Here is an 18,486-nt window from a genome sequence, read left to right on the forward strand (position 1 = left end):
TGCACTGAAAATAGAGATCATTATTCAAAATTATATTATTTTCTTAGCTGTTATTTATTAATATATTATTTAAAATATGATTTATAGAAAAAAATACCAACACAAATGTTATCTGTTAATAAATTATACGGAGTATTAAATCTTATACGTTGTATCAAATTTGATAGCTATTATTTACTAATTATTTTTCTCATTGATGTAGGTCGATTTAAAAATAAATTGCTTTATTAATCAGTGGTTCAAAAAGGTATTTTAAATAATCACTATGTATATTAATACTAGAAAGCATTCAGAACTCATAAGTCAAAGATATTAGAGGATAATTTTAACTCTACAAAAAATACAGATGAAATGTTTTTTACTTATATAAAGTAAGAAAAAAATAAAGTTTATCTAACATTATTTGAACCAAACGAAAAGCTAGCTAAACCATGAAAAACTTTTATTGTAAGCTTCTAAGATCTAAATCGATTTTGAATTATTACTTATGAATAGTTTCGTCTGATATCGATATTCGAAAAAAACCTATTATCTAAAGTCACCTTTTAAAATTAATATATCATTAAAAATACATTGTTTTAATTTATTTTTATCAGTATCATATATAACGGACTATGTACATACAAAGTGTAAATATTTTTATATTGTCTAAGATCAATGAATTAAAATAATATTGATATAATTTACTTCAGGTGTTATTATGTAATGCATATTTATACTCATATCATATTTATTAACATGGATCAAATTTATAATATTATTGTAACCAAAGTGTTTTCATATTACGGTTTCTTAAATTTAACAGTAAGCAATATTAGATTTGCTTCTGTAGCTCGAAATTTTGTTTAATGTTTATAAACTTTTTAAACAAGATTAAAGAATTTATGTACATTTTTTTCATAATTCTATTGTTATTTCACGTTTGTATAAATCAGAGTTTCTTAAACTTTTTTATCTGTGGAACCCTTTTTGATGTCCACATTTATCGTGGAACCCCTACTTTTTTTTAGCTTTTTTTAGGATTTTTTGTAAATAAATTATAATCATATAATATTGTGTTAAAGGTATTTAATTCAAAAAATGTTTTAAAATTAAAATTAAAATAATTAAAAAATATCTACATATATAATAATAATACTTTAAAAATAATTACTTTAATTAGACTAAATATAAGGACGCACCGTAGCTCCGCGCGAAGAAAATTATTTTGTAAATCCGCAACTCCGCATGCACCGTAATTCGGCACGGTCAAAAAAATTAAAGTACCGTAGCTCCGCATTCTAAAAATATTTTTAACACCGAAAGTCCGCATAGCATAAAACTATGTTTTGAAAATTACTTTAAAAATGACCAACCCAAGATTCACGAATTAAAAAAATGATCACTTACTTAGACAAAACATACATAAAAAACGATGCAATATTTCCACCCAGTATTTGGGCCAAAAAAGAAGCAATACTGGAAAGAACAATAAACAACTATGAGTCTTTTCATGCAAAATTTGGTAATTTATTTACTTCAGTACCTACATCTAAATATTGCAGTTTTCATTAAAAACTTATTAGCTACGCAGACGGATTCTTACATGCGAATGAATTCTGCTAATAATAATGAAGTAGGATAATTAGAACTAAAAAAAAAACCAATATGGAATTTATAAATAAAACATAGAATTATATAACGATAGTTAATTGATAGAATACCGATTGTTTTTTTTTTAAATTATGTACAAAAATATATACAAAAATGATGTGCGGAGTTAGGGTGTTAAAAAAAAAAAAATTATGTGCGGAATTAAGGTGTAAAAAGAAACCTTGTATGTGGAGTTTATGTGATATATTATAAAATGGTAACGATGTATGCGCAGTGATGTGCACCGAAATATAAATGTAGACTATTTCATATCGCTTATACATGTTATTTAATATACAAAGATTTTTTTTCTATAATGCAAACAGTTTTTCAACATTGCTAATCTTAAGTTAGAAATTTTAAAGTAATTTTCTTAAAATTTTTTAAAAAATTACTTAAGCTTCACGGAACCTTGAGGTGATCTTCGCGGAACCCCAGGGTTCCACGGAACACAGTTTATGAAACGCTGGTATAAATGTTTTTTACTTCAAAATGTATGCGAAAAAAATGTGGTTATATAATATAATATATCCAAACCGATTGGAGTAAAACTGTAACTATATTAATTTATGAACAATATATTTTGTTAGAAAATGAAATATTTTTATTTTTTATTTTTATAATACTAATAACAGAGTAAAAGATTACATAATTAACAAACATTAAGAACAGATATTGATTATTTTGTGTTGTTTTGTATATTATATTTCTATTTTAATATAATTTTCAAATGGGCTGTATCAGAATGTGTGGTGTAAAAAGCGTGTGTATTTTTAACTTTAAAGGAAATTTTTCCAGAATATAAGTATATTAATATTACCATATCGTATTATTAACAATATTAATTCTAAATTGTACTAGTGTAGTATTCATTTTACATGTGTATAAAAAAATATGCAGACGAATAAATTGGAAAACAGTAATACTTACATAATAATATTTGTATTGAAAATGTTTTATTATTCTGTATATATATTATATACATAAGGAAATATATAAAATCTGATTTATTTGTATTCTGATTGGTCGAGAGGTCACTATGGTTACCAATAGTATGTATTGTGTATTATTAAACGATGACAATAATATAACTTGCGAGAGAAGTGAGCTGAGAAATCGAAGCTTTTTATATATTCATTAAATAAAAATATTAAACTTAAAAGCATATCCATTGTATGTGAGCCGAGGTAGAACAAGGGGTGTACAGAAAGTCCGACCGCAAAGAGCCCCGCACTTTTTTATTGATAGAAATTATATTATAATGTAGAATTGTAATAATTATTTTAATTTTATCTATACCGGCATGATTACGTATAACGTAACTTTATTTTTCGGTCGAGTCGCCATACGTGTATGACTATATATATACATTTTTTTTTGAGTCCGAGTTACATGCAAATTCTACCGCCATCACTACAGAAATTACTGACACAGATGGTGGACTCTTAGAATTGTCTAGCTATTTGGGATAGATGCCTCGCTTTTATAAATTGCACAGAGTCTCGAAAATCAAAACGTTAATACATAAGTATTTTTGTCCACTTGCTTAAAAAATAAATGTATAAAATTATTGATTCTATTGTAAATTGAAATGTTATGTGTATGGTCGATCTTAAAATAAATTAAAATTAATACTTTATTTCATAAAAATGTGAAATAATAAATCGTTCCCACTTATAGAGATTATGGAAGATAGAACATGACGAACACTATAATGTATAGTATTCCAGCGATTTCATATTTATAAAAACTACGTGTAGCCGTATCCATTCTATTTTAAAATAAATTTATATATTGAACTTCGAATTCAGATTGTATATTTGCAATTGTTTGTAATAGTATGAAATGTGATGAAAATTATGGTACTGACGTTTTGAATATGATGCAATATTTAAAGTTCATTATAAGGTGTACAGGGTTTTCGTGTGATGATCGCGTGGATTATTTGTAGCTGTTCAAGTGGGCTGTGCAAGTTCATTGTGCAGCTGGAACTACGTGGCGTCATGATGTTAAATTTTTTTGTACACTGCCTGTGCACATGCGTCGAGTTAAATTACTTGTTCAGCTTACACGAAGATCCATAAACACCGTACTATTGATCTGGAGTGGCGTTTATTTCATGGTACGCTTTATTGCCTATTGGGTAATAAACTTACACCTAAACGTTGGTCATTGATTTTGTCACACACAGTGAAATATAAATATCGTAATAAATTCGATTACCATCAAATATTTAAATGCAAATCGAATAATAAAATAAAATATTTTTTTGAAATAATTATTGTCTTTAACTCGATCTAGCACAATAAGTCCAGTTTTAATCGGATCGTCTGTCTCCGTATTAATACATCACTGCAGAATATTTATAGTGTTAGAAATAATTTATTGCGTACACGTGGCTTAAGTTTTCATGGTTCACACTAATGAACCGATGAATGAAAATCACTCGCTTCCCTTTTCCTATTTTCTTCTTCGTCACGGTACACTGCATCCCATTTGTCCTCCACCGATCACTATAATATATACAGAGGTACTAGGCGTTTACAATATAGGCATAGATATAAATGAAAATTTTAAATAATACATTTGTATTTTAACCTATGGAGTAGTAATTGATGATGTTTATGGTATATAACACTTTTGCTACTTTTAATAATCAAATTAAATTGATATAATTTTAAAATAAGGGTTTAATTATATTTTGAAATTGTACATACTGTTATTATACTAGTTGAGCCTATAATATTTGAAGAAGCTAAAATTTAGTATAGAAACCCTTTTACTTGTATATTGTGCAATGCATACTATCAAAATGTTCCAAATAACCGTGCTCAGTGTAGGTACTTAATTGTTTCAGATGTTGACTTTGTTATCTGGTGCCTGTAGTTTATATTTTGATTTTCTGTTAATGGTTAATTATAAAAATTATTTCGCTTAATATTCATATTATTTGTTGAGATTTGTTTCTATTTATTCACTCAATGGAACTTGATTAAAAATAGTCTATCAATTTTGTACGTTTGATATTGTAATAGAACCAGTATTGATTTACTGTCGTCACTTCAATAAATTATATGATGTAATAAATTCATCAATGCATTATACCTATATAACTAGAGTCTTGGATAGAGAAGTTATGGGATTTACATGTTTTTATTTTTTGTATTTTGCATTTAACTTAAGATTTATAGCTTACCAAGATACATATTTATTTCAAGATTTCATGGATTTCAATACAATTTGTCTGTTCATATTTTTGCATAATTCGCAGTTAACTTTCTATAGTAATATTGCATATTCTGAAATGGATAGAGTTTAAAAAATATTTTATCACTTTTGTAAAATTACAATGATATATCTTGTTATATCTTTATGAATAGCCGAACTAAATAATAGGTGTTTTAATATTTACATTTTATATTGCTAACTATTAACAGTAGTAAGTTAGTAAGTTATTACTTATGTTCGATATGGTTTCTGTTTTCAAATTACCAGATTATAATTTATGTACTTTATTTAAACATATTAAGCTGTAAGTACGCTGTTAACATTATTTTTGGTTTTTTTTTGAAAGACCACATTGATTCGAATAACATTTTTAAATTTATAAACATATTTCAATAGTTTAAATTCCTATAGTGTACCGGTTAGTTGTTATTGAAAATTGAACAATTTAGAAAAAAAAATATATCTATTTTAGAGTTAATCAATTAATTTATGTAACGTTTTATAAATATTATGAATAATAGACTTGTACACAATTCAACATTATAGTTGAACCTAGTAGTCATATCATAACATATCATAGTCGATCATGAATTGCTATTAGAATATAATTATTGTTATCTACTTCCATATTAATCAACGTTATTATAAACGTCTAGAATGCAAACTAAATTTTTATAATGCCCAATTCTAGTTAGTCGAAGTCAAAATAGGACAACATTTACCGAAATATTTGGTACCGATATTTACCTACCTTCCTGAACAGTAGCTACGAGTCATTAAGTTTCAATGGTTGTTATTCACGTTTGTCTAGGAAGAAAATATTAGGTGTTGAATTTACTACGGCCAACAACGTTAGCGAATTTGATAATTTATTCCATCCAAAAGAGTAGGTAATACACCTTCAACGAGTAGGAAACAAAACACTGTATGGTTGGCGTGTAGATGGCGTCGGGCTTCGCGGCGGCGGTACACGTTGCACGGCAGCCGTAGTCAGCTGTTGGTGCGTATACGCGGCGTGTGTTTCACGTGATCCTCCCAGCGTGCCGCCACAACGTCGCGCTCGGCTTTGTTCGATCGCCGTCGGCGGGTTACGAGCACACGACCACGGTACACGTCAATAACCCGTTGGCCACAGTTGCGAACAAAGTCTTGGTATCGACGTACTGTCGCCGCCGACACCGCCGCCGCCGCCGCTGCCGCTGCCGCCGCCGTCGCGTCATAATAATTAATACCGTAACACATTTAATTTAATATTTATATTTACATACGTATATACATATATACATACTTATATACATACTTACGCACTTACGTTGGATTAAAACCGTTTATTCAGTTATCATTAATCGTCTCACTCGGCATCGTCGTGTTTTCGGTCTGTGATTTTTAAATTTTTTTTTTTTTCGTTGCTTTATTCACGTCTCCCGTTCGTTTTCCGTCCACGGATCCACGGTTTCTCCCGGTGGTTCGCGGTGTCCGCGCACGTACCTCAGAACGCTACCTCCGTCGTCGCAACGATCGTTCACTGCCCGAGCCCATAGAGGCGTTTAGCGTATGCGTGTGCCTGCCGTCTAGTGCTCGTCATTTCGTTTCCAGGGGACGCTGGAAGAATAATACAACACGAGTCCCCGTACGGTTTCGATTTGGTTTCGTTCGCACGTACGCGCGTCTCCGCATACACTGAAGTACGATCGTCGATCGCGTAACGAATCGCATTCAATTATATTATTAATCGTTAGCCGGGCGCGGACGAACTCTTCGCGACAATAATAAATTAATATCGAGTATAATATATTTATATCGATAACGACGACGACCAGCGTGGTAAACCGCCTGGACATTTAATCGTTTTATCGACATCTCGACCGTTGCGTGTGCGTGTGCGCTTCTGAAGTATCGTCACGACCGTTTGGTTTTTTTTTTTTCTCGTTTGTCGTGCGTTTGTGTGTGTGTCCCGAGCGTGTGTGCGTAGGCACGTCGCCCCGTTTTCTCCCGCCAACGAATATGAGCATCGCTGCTTTGTTACAAGCCGCCGAGTACCTGGAAAGGCGCGAAAGAGGTAAGTTCAACCCGTCGCCTCCGCGTCCCCCGCCGCTGACGGCCGTTGTCGACACAGCCGTGACCGATGCCTTCGCTTCCGCCTCCACCGTCGCCTCCGCCGCCTCCGCCGCCGCCTCCGTCACCGCCACCGAACGTTGTGTAAACACCGTCGTATTTTTTGCAGAAGCGGAACACGGATATGCGTCGCCGATGCCGATCACCATCGATCTCAAAGGGTCTTCAAAGAGACCAAAGACGAAGAAGTCGCAGGGAAGCCGGTGAGTAACTAATATTATTATCGTGCTATCGTGTAGTATAGGTAGTACCAGGGACGCCTCCAGGGGGGGTCCTAGGGTCCGTCCCCCCTCAAGCCGTACCGTATTTATAAAAAAATTTATATTATTAACAAAAAATGCATTTTATAATATGAACTATTATATCACACGCATAAGTATGTAGATAGAGCTATAGAGGTTTGACAGTACGATGTATGTGCCATCTATATTATGAAAAACCAATAAGGCTATATAAACTACCTATATTAATATAAAATATACTTTGGTATGATACTATATTATTATTTTATAACATTCAAAACATGAACTGTGTAGGACTGTATTGGACTAAATTGTTGTTTTCTTTTTGTTATAAGATTTTGTAAAATTATAACTTGGCCTTCCTCCCTAACCAAGGCTTTGAAGCCGCCCCTGAGCAGTGCTTAACTTGGAAAAATTAAAGAAGCGAGACTTATTTGAAAAAAAAATAGTATCCTTAAAAATTGTTAAGCGTTATAATTATAACGTAATAATAGTAGGGGGGACGCTCACATTTCTGAAAATTAATTTGAGTACTCCGTCCTGTGTCCCTCCTCAAGTCGAGCACTGAATAGAGCTGAACCTTGTCCAAGACAATGGGTCTCCTTGAGATTAAGAAGAAACTCGAAGTAGAATTTTATTTTTCTTGTCGCATTTATATAGTTCTTATATTATTTAACTCGTAAAGTAAGTAGAAATTGCAAAGTATTTATTGAAGTTTTCGGTGTTGATAAATAAAGTAACTAGGTTAGTATAAACATAGGTATAATGGCTTAGGAAATGTCAACACAAAGTAGATCTTTTGTCTTTTGAGTTTCGCCTATAATAGTTTTCATTGTTGATATATTGTAGTGTTTAACCTGTTCTTCAAAAATAAAAAAAAAATCCGTTCCTGTGCCGCTTCTTTGAAAAATTAACGAGTTCATATTTTAGTTCCAAATAAAATAAAAATTAGGTAAAAATAATTTATAGCTTTTATGCAAATTCTTTAAAGTACCTTTACGTTCAATCTTGTCGTTCATAATTTTACAGATTTTTGTGAAATAAATTTAACATGTGTTGAAGTCACATGTGTTGACGTGCGGTAATAGAGATGCATTTGGCATAGGCAGATATTTGGTCATACCTGTAGGGGGCTTGACATTTTTACTTTAACCTCACTTATTCGATATTCAAATTTTACACTTCAACCAAATACTTGCCTTTATATTAACTTTGTTGGCGCCAAATATGTAAAGGTAATAGTGCAATACAAACAAACAAATAAATAATTTATATCTACTGTATATTTTATTTTAATGTTATAAATCTATTTTTTTTTTTCTACGAATAAATCAACAATTTTGTCATTGTTGATACATTTTGGTATATTTTTTTCTATGTATAAAATGGATGTATCTTTAAATCTCTTCTGAATCATTATGGTTCGAAGCCATGTTTTAATTCGTCGCATTGCAGAAAAATTGCAATATTATTGACTTTGTATAGAACTGATAATAAATTTTTAATTCGAAACCGGTTGTACTTTATAAATATAATAATATTCCAGACTAAGCATGTATTTATTTCTGTTTATAAGCTATCTTTTTATTTATTTATATATTAATTATTTTATGGTCCATTCTGTGTTTAAATTAGTTATTAATAACTTATCAATGTGGAAATTGATAGAAAAAAGGTAAATATTTGGTAAAATGATTATACGAATAAATTATGGTTTGAAAATATTGGAAAATTAATGTATAACATGTATTTTGAAAGGACTTGCACTTTCTAGGGAGGGGCTTAAGTCCCCAAAGTCCCTCATCCCAATAATTGCCTATAATTAAATTATTATAATTTATTAATTATATTCGTCCAACGTTAATATTAAAACTCTTTAGCATTTAATAATTAATCTATCTATTTTATATTTTTATTTTGCCTCCAAAATACTCTCATAAAAATAAGCAATAAGAAAAAAAAATGTAATTGTTTTTTAAAAGTCTCACTTTTGGCTCAAATTGATAAAAATGAGTTTCTGACTACTATGTGATTTGACGACAACGATTTCTATATATTATAACTAAATATAAGTATAAGAAATATTATTAAATTGACTATGAGTTAATATAAGTTAATTAACGTCGACACTAAATTTATACACGTGGTATGCACTAATAATATATGTGTACTTAAATTTTAATTCGAAAAAAATTGAAAATTTCGTTATTTTTTCTTGAAATAAGGAAATCGTTTTATAAAAAGGAATTAGTTCAACATGCCGTTCTTTAAGAAGGAATTCATTCTAGGAGTCTATATCCTTTGAAAATTGTTCTTTGTAAACACCGGTATATTGTATAACTGGGTATACTTTCCGGTATATACCTACTCTAGGATATTAGTTTGATTTCTGTATTTCAGAGTCTGACCCTGTTCACCTTGTGTCAAAAACGAAGCCGAGTTCGGCGTGCCTTGGCGGAGCGTAGTCGTTTACAGTATAATAATAGTAATAATTAACGAATTTGACGGTAATAGTATTAGCGGGAAAAATAAAAATAAGGTGGGTACAAGTCTATAACTTACGCGGAGTAGCGTTCACCGCATTTTCTGATGGAAAAAGTCGCGATATGACCTTTTAAATGTCAAGGTTAATAGAGTTCGCGCTCGCCTCGGTGACAACGCAGCCGTTGCCTCGCCGCGCGACTCCACCGACCACCCTATCATCGGTGGGTGACGTGTAACGTGTGCGGGCACCGGCACGGACGGGGCTTGCCGCTTTGCTCGTGTCGTGGAACCGATACAATATTTTTGTCAAAGATCCTCAGCGGTCTTTTGTTCCATGGTATTGTACCTTTGGTAATTTCGATTTTATTATCATACGTATACCAAAACAAAGTAAATTATTATTATTATTGTTATTATTGTGCTTTAACGAACATGCAAGTGTTTCAGAAAATACAATCGTCGTTTTTAAATGTTGTTCTTCGTTTATTTTTTTGTTTCTCTTGCGTAAGTTATTGATTTAATAAGTATTTAATAAGATAAGTTAATTGATTTTCAAACGTGGGCTATTAAGTCACTCGAAGGTGGTGTCCTACTCAAAGAAAATCGTGGACATTAACTGTCATATTATTAGCTAATGCAAGTTGATCAAAGTATAAATTACATTTTTCCTGTTCATATTGAAAAAAATAAACCATTTTACAGTTTGTGAAGTTGTAAGTTAATTTACAACAATTTTCCCGTTTAAATGTTATAACTACCAATATATTTTTTTATCGATATAAAAGTACCTGATATCAGTTTTATCAATTTTGTCTTTAGTTGAATTATGTGACGTTTTTGAAGAAAATAAATCCAAATAGCCTTACTATGCGATTATTTTATTTTAAAATGTATGTTTGTTTTTCCTCATTTTTAACCCTCTCTATCCGCTAAACTTTTCTCCATGATTACATAGGTAATTATTAAAGGCCTATCATTTTTTCTTCTTTAAAGCCCTCACGCATCTTTAATTGTTGCCAACTTACATAAGATAAAAGCTTCCGGGAAGGAAATTACTGTCATATGTAAACTAACGATGTTTACACGTTGCCGATATGATTAGGAGTGTATTCGTTCTTTTTTATAACTCCTTATGGCAAAGGGTTAAAAAAAATGTATCTGTTACTTTTTTTTTTATGCATAATATGTGAATAATAGAATGCCATCTGAAGGTGTATTCATGAAAGCTTTTCATCAGAAATGTTTATTAAAGTTTCATCATGCTGGATAATATTTTATTTTAATTACTCTTGAAAAAAAGTTTCTTAGGCTATTATAATAATTGAAGTTTTTATAAATAAAACTTTTTTACTTATTCTGTATGATGAGGACTGTAGTCAAACTTATTTGATTATTTTGCTTAATTTTTTAACAAATTATTTTAGTCTGCTCAATTAAATGCTAATCATAATATATATATATATATATATATATATATATATATATATATATAGATTTAAAGTCGTTAACTATGTTAAAATTAGCAGTAAAAGAATTGTTCCTTTTATGACTTTCTTATATGTCAACATTCAATCATTGATTTCAAATATTATCTATAACTGTGTCATTTAAAAATTAGGGTGTAGAAGAACTTAACTCTCATACTTTTAAATTCAGTTCTCCAAAATGTATTAACATATTTAAGTTTTGTTCTCGGTATTATGTTAATAGTCAAAATAAAATACAACGGACTATTGCAAATTTAATCAATTTTATTGTTTGATTTATATTCTCTAAATGTGGATTTAATTGTCTTATAATTAATGGTCGTAAAAATCTATTTTATTCCTGTAAACAAAATTTGATTTACAGTACTTAAAATAAGTTACAGTGGGTAGGTACAAGAATATATTTGAGTGTATAAGTTTTAGTCCGTATCTCTGAATACTTTTTTCTGGTAGAAATTAAAGATTATTTTTAGCCAGGAGAAAAAAAAGATAACAAATTGTTTACATAAATTTATATATCAGAACATATTTCTAACACTTCCTCATTTTTATAGAGAAAAATATATTTCTTGAGAACTTATAATAGCATTTTAATAATTTACATTGTAAATAACATCACATTATAAAATTGTTGCCAACAGATATAAAAATATATAGGTTATATTGATATAAAATATTATAAAATAACTATATTACATTTATTGATCAAGTGTATAAAATTAAGTAGTACGAGTATGATAGGTTTTTAAAATGTATAATCAAATTTTTTTTTTTAATGAACTTAAATTCAGTTTTCAGTTGTATTTGAACTGCTTTATTAAATGTATAGTTTTTATGATGATTTTATAATGAATTGAGGTATTTTCCTCTGTCCCATGTAAGTGTTTTCAATAATACATTTTGGTGTTTCAAGTTTTTAATCCAAAAAAAAAAAAACATTGTTATGTTAATATATTCATTTTGTTTTGATAAAAAAAAAATATTATAGAATTTGCGATATTTTATGGAATGGTAGGTATATAATAAAATTGGAGAGTAAAATCAATATTGTAATCGAGGAGTTAAAAGTTAAAAACAGTTATTGGATTTTACTGTTTAAAATTATTTCTAAATACTTAAGTGAATGTTAATTTTTGTGGAGGGTAAACATTTGAATTTTTAAAAAAAATTATTCTTATAGTACTTATTTTTATAAATTATAAATTACAATTTATAATATTTTTATAAACTTATTTCTAATGTCTTGAATAATAATTTTTTATGGATGTACTCGTACGTATACAATTTACAAACAATATACCTTATTGTATATTTAACCAAGTTGCGTTCATAATTGTTTTTGGAGTACGATGATTAATCATTCCTTTCAATTTTCAAGTCATCTGCCCTAATGGCCTACTTTACTATCTTGTATCTGATCCAAATTCTATATTCTGATTATTTACAAATAGTTGAGTGCGATAACTCGAATTTCGATACCTCAGATTACATTTAGGTCTCTTCAAATATATTTTTATACTTATTTAATTTGATAACTATTTTTTTTTTTAATTCACTTATTATATATAGATATGTTATTGATACATAGCTATAATTATACTTGAATATTATCAAATTTTTTGTACAATTAACAGTGTATATATATATATATATATATAATTATTTTGAGTATGTTTCTTTTTCTCGAGTTTTTTACTTATACTTGCAAGTATATTAGTAGATTTTTTGTGCGGGAACTTTTAGATTTTTGCACTCAGTAAAAACACTATGTTTGTCAATGCTATGTTTTAATTTTACGTAGGGATGATTTTTCTTTAGACATAAAATATTCGTGTACGTTATTTATGTGTAGTATTATTTTATTTTCTCGTCTCCTTTGAATTATTGATTTTTTATTTTTAAAGTAGTATCTACAGTTTCCAAAGCCTTTTGAGGTTAACTTAAGATAACTTTTTCTTAGATTTTTGTTTCAATAACTATCTTATACTAAATTGAGTTTGTTACTGTAGTTATTGTCTTTAGTATTTTTATCTATTCTAATTCGTTAATTTCATAGCATCACTATTTTGTAATTGATTAAAATAAAATTAACAAAGTTATCTTTATAATATATTTGTTTTTTATTTTTTATTGTATTTTGGAAAAAACTTGTTATTTTATCAATACTCATAATATGGCTGAATATAATTATAATGTTATAAGTAGACGGCGGATTATATGCAGTGAAAATACTCTATTATATGCATCATAAAATATAGAAATATACATAGACTATGTTAAAATATGCATTATAAATTAAATTTAAAAAAAAAAATACGGAAAAATGATAATGAAATTTATTATAATTAATAATAACTATATAAGATTTATATATATTTATTTAGAACTATAGTTCTCGTAGCAGTATATTACTAAATGTTGCTTCAAGTGGTCTATTGTATAACCATGGCGTTTATCATCCAAGTAAGTTTAAAAGCAGAAAACGACCGTTCAACATTATCAACATTACAGGACGTCATATAGCAGTATTTAAACTTAGAAGTCATGTTACTCGTTATTGTGTTGGGCAATACAGTACTTGTGCCATCAATGTAAGTGTCGATCATACTTAGGGAATCATAGCCAGGATTTTTGTTTAGTAACCGAGTAATCTTTGTTCTGTTTTTTTTTTCTGAAAATACGTCAGGCAGTTCAGACGCTGTTGTCAATAATTCCTCCATAACCTTTAATGAATTGTTTAGTAGCAAATTTCTTGATATACTTGTAATTAGTTCTGGTATTTTAGAAAAATGTGTATAAATCAGATTTAAATCGTGTTGTATCGACGGAGTTTCAAATGCTTTCTTGGCATCACGAATTGATAAAGCTTCAGAACTTTTAAATTGGTTAATTACCCCTTTTATTTCCATGAAATACTCACTGTAGAAGGAAGCACTTTTGATTCAAGTACCTCATTGCGTAATAACAAGTTCTGGTGGAAGTGGTAAAGTTGGCAATTGTTATCTGTACGTTTGTATTCGCGGTGGTGCTTTCATGAATACTTTTTTCACGGCAGAAATAAATTTGTTCACATCCAAAATCTCGTTTCGAATTTCTTCAGCAAAGTGGTGAACAGTATGAGCAAATCAAGTTACGTGGATCAAGTTTGAGTAGAAAATGTTGTGGGCTACTCCAGCATTCGTCATGTATGGAACTGAATCAGAAATAAAAACACAGACTCTCTCAGTGATAGAATTATCGACAAAAAATGCGGTGATACTATCATTTATGAATCGAACTATAGTTGAATGGTTGACTTTTTCAAGTGCTTTAGAAGAAATGAGGTATGCGGGAAAAGGTTCTAGGGATAATTTTCCAATAAATAAATTCGCAATGTAACGCTCACACTAATCTGTAGTAATATGCCAAAATCCAAATTAGGTGTTTTTCAATATTACTTCAAATTTTTTCCAAGACATTTCTATAGAAAAAAAATGTAAGCGTTTATATATTAACGCCTACCATGTAATTTTTTCGTAAAGTGGATTCGTCTGGTATGTTTTGATTCGTGGAATATTTTTTTCAGAAAACTACGGAATTTCAGATTACTTAGTTTTTTTTGAAGGAATGTTACTCGCTATTAATGCCTCGCATAAATCATTGCTGAAATCATCCTTGCGTGTCATTATGTTAGTACGAGATTGTGATATAAGCGCCTGGCTACCAGAAGTATGGGTTGTCTTATTTTCTTTTCGGAGGCTGCTATATGAGTTGTTGTACGTATGTGTTGGACAATTTGAAATTTCTTTAAACACTGTATTTTTTCTCACATATCTGGCAGTACACAACCATTCCGTCAGTAGTAAACGTGCCTGGATATTCATTTATCCAAACATGAATACGTGTATTTTTAGTAGGAGGCGTCTTATTAAATAAATTAATATTTTAACGTGTATGTTTTGGTGGATCACGAAAATGAAACTGAAAAGTGTACGCAAAAAGAAATATGAATTGATTTTGTTCGAACATGGCTTGTGCAAACAAGTAAACGTTATCATATCAAAAACTCGATATAGTATTTATATTTAACGATGGCAGTAGAAACTCATTCAGTCAATTAGTTCAGTTATTATGAGCTATATATCTATAAAGTATTTGTTTTAAGACATTTAATCAGTGTGTTTCTTGTATAAAAATACGATTATATGCCATTTACATTACGAATCAATGAAATATGCATCTTTGGTAAAAAAGGCGATTATATGAAATTCCATATGCAGATATGCAAATGCATATAATTCGCGGTCTAGTTATAAGAAACTAAAATCATATAAATGTAATTTTACAGGTTTATTAAATTGTAGTATTCTTTATCAATTTATTACATATTATTTAATAAACTCTCTTTTTAAGAGTCGCTATTGATTACTGTATTTTTGATTGTTCCTAATACATTTTTTTAACATCTAATGATTAAAAATTTGTTATAGATATACTGTAAGTTATTATAAACCGATAAAAAATTATGATTGTATTTAATCTAGGAATGTTCTAATTAGAATAGAAATGTATTGTTTAATTTTGTTATTCAGATTTTAATAGTATCATGATGATATGGTTTACAGTTGTAGATTTTTTGAATTTAATTTAATTTTTATAAGATTTTTTTTATATACGACAAAGTATAATTAGTTATAAATTAACCAAAGCATATAATAAATTTAGTTGCCCAATCATTTAAAAGTTATTTACTAATTATATTTATGATTAGAACATTTCCTAGTAAATTTATAAAATAAAATATAGGAAGCTCAATAACTTTGTGTTATGTTTATTTTATTATTGGAAAATAGTGGGATTACTATACATTTTTTAATATTTCAAATTTCGTCAAAATAATAAAATTAGTTGTACCCATTATGTATTTTTTGATGTTTTACTTTTAAAATTACTGTACGTACGAGCATGCACGCGGCCTAGTTATTGAATTTATCATTTTAATGTACTGGCTTTAAGCCAAACAATAGAATTTGCTGCAAAATATTTTACAAATATAAAATGTAGAACATTATGTAAATTTATATTTAGCCAAGCAATTAATTTATTGTTTGTTTTTGTTGCAGAACAACTCACAACGAGCTGGAGAAAAACAGGTAAGATTTGAATATTTTTAATTATTTACGATAAATATTAAGCAATGGTCAAAGAAATTTAAATGAGACTCAAAGTCGGCCATATATACTATTTATTGCTCATTTCAAGGGGCAAAAGGCCAAATACTTGTTCGGCTGTTATGATCATACTATCTTTTTTTATATCTGTCTATCTTTGTTTTTTCTATCATCGTTGTTATTTTTGGCTTATCCACGTCTTGAATATATTACTACACATCATTAAAAATAATTTAGAAAATATGAAGTAAATTGAATTGCTCAGCTAACATTTTTTTGTAAATAATATTGGTATATTGGTAAATAATTATATACCTATAGATATATAAGAGTTTTGAAAGGGTATTAATAAATATTTAAATTATATTAATATTAAACAGCTTCTAATTAACACTTTGTAACCAGTATAAACATAAACTATTTTCGATATAAGTTAGCTACTTCATCATCACCTAAATATCTCGCTGATTCATTTCTTTATAAATCAAATTTTTTTTGCTTCTGGTAAGTCTATTTTTTAGGAGTTTTTTTCACCATTACTAAAATTTGCCACCTGTTTCATTATTGGACTGCCTTTCTCCAGTCCTCAACATCTAAAGTTCTTAGGTTTTCTTCAACCATATTCATCCATATTTTCCTAGGTCTTCCTTTAGGTTGGTTGTCTACTGGTTTCCATTTTAATTCTGCTCTCACTGTTTCATTTTCTCATCTTTTCATTATGTGGCCTAGCCATTCGGTGCTATTTTTTTGTGCACAATATACAATTTTTCACCTGGAAACTGACAACTCGTTTGCATACAACAAAAATAATGAAAATCAGCTAGTATTAATTTTGACCTGAAAAATGACGAGTCGTTTGCGTACAACTATCAAATTTCATTCCCAATATAGACTTTTATGGTGACTTGCAGTGCCTTATAATGATATGATTTATCTTAAACATTTTGATAAGATATTCGTAATCGAAAAAGTTTTTGATCAACTTGTGTAAGGATATTTTGGCTATATTTTGAGTTATCATAATACTATATGCCTATTGTTTAATTGAACGTGTAATGCTATCGAGAAATTAGTTGTTAGGTAGTGTTTTAGTCTTTTTATTTCTTGTAGTGCCATGGATATTCAAATATCAAATGTTTTTGAAACGCACAGAGGAAAGCGTTGTTTTAATATTGAAAACTATTAATATAGTGAGTTCTGTGTCTTAAAATTAGATGATATGTTGTTTAGATGTACTAATAAAAAATATACAATGTAAAAACTTGCTATAGTTAATCTGTGCAAACGAGTCATCGCAGGTATTAAAAATTCGTGTGCGCAATTGAGTTGTACATTTATACGCAAACGGGTATCGCCCTAGCCATTATATCCTTTGACCTTTAATAAAACTTGTTTCTAGTGCAAGTTTTAATATAGCGTACAATTCTCTGTTATATCTCCTCCGCCAGTTCATTATTATTTTATCAATGATAGACCTACATATTTTCCTCCATATCCTGTTTTTGAACGTCCTCAAATTTCTTTATGTTTGTTTTTATGTCGTCCAAGCTTCGCAGCTTTTATTTTTTTTATAGCATTTTGGATGTAAAAAATGTCAGAGTGTACGACGCTTTTTTGGTTTTACTTATACGAATACTTATTTATTTGGACTAGTCTTTCTTTGTGCTTAACATTGATCCTAAGTATTTAAAGTCAACTTTTTCATAGCTTGTCCTCCATTTCATTGAGTTCATCTTCACTCTCAATGAGTTGTATTATTTTTGTTTTCTCAGTGTTGATTTCAAGACCTATTTTTTTTTGCTGCGTCTTCTAACACTTTGGTCGCGTTAGCTGTGTCAGCAAGCGATTCACCAAGTATATCTAAATCATCCGCGAAACCAAATTAAAAATCAAATTTAACGACTCCAAGCCAACTTATGTCACATTTTCTTTTTGCCAAGGAGACTGTCTTCACCAGAGTCATCACTTTATTCTTTGAAAAGTGACCACTACATTACTTGTACTTGATTCTATTATTTGACTGACTCATCTTTAGAATAAACGCAAACAACTCAATAGCTGCTCTCATATTCTAAGACTTCTTCTGAAATTAAATATAAACTTTTCTAACCGCCTTTTTTTTGCACAAAAGCCTATTTAAACCCATTA

At 29.3% G+C, this 18,486-nt stretch overlaps 1 protein-coding gene across 1 annotated transcript in view; it reads left to right on the top strand.

The window, feature by feature from the left end:
• The first annotated feature begins 5,956 nt into the window (after positions 1–5,956).
• The window catches only part of LOC112679550 (max dimerization protein 1-like), a 181,042-nt gene continuing 168,512 nt past the window's right edge, over positions 5,957–18,486 (top strand). The window contains exons 1-3 of the mRNA XM_025549403.1: positions 5,957–6,919; positions 7,085–7,178; positions 16,291–16,320. Coding sequence (XP_025405188.1) covers positions 6,865–6,919; positions 7,085–7,178; positions 16,291–16,320 — 179 coding nt within the window. The 5' untranslated portion in view covers positions 5,957–6,864. The remainder of the gene's footprint in view (positions 6,920–7,084; positions 7,179–16,290; positions 16,321–18,486) is intronic.

This window comes from Sipha flava, unplaced genomic scaffold (genome assembly GCF_003268045.1).
Source record: "Sipha flava isolate LNK unplaced genomic scaffold, YSA_version1 164_pilon_pilon, whole genome shotgun sequence".
NCBI lineage: Eukaryota > Metazoa > Arthropoda > Insecta > Hemiptera > Aphididae > Sipha > Sipha flava.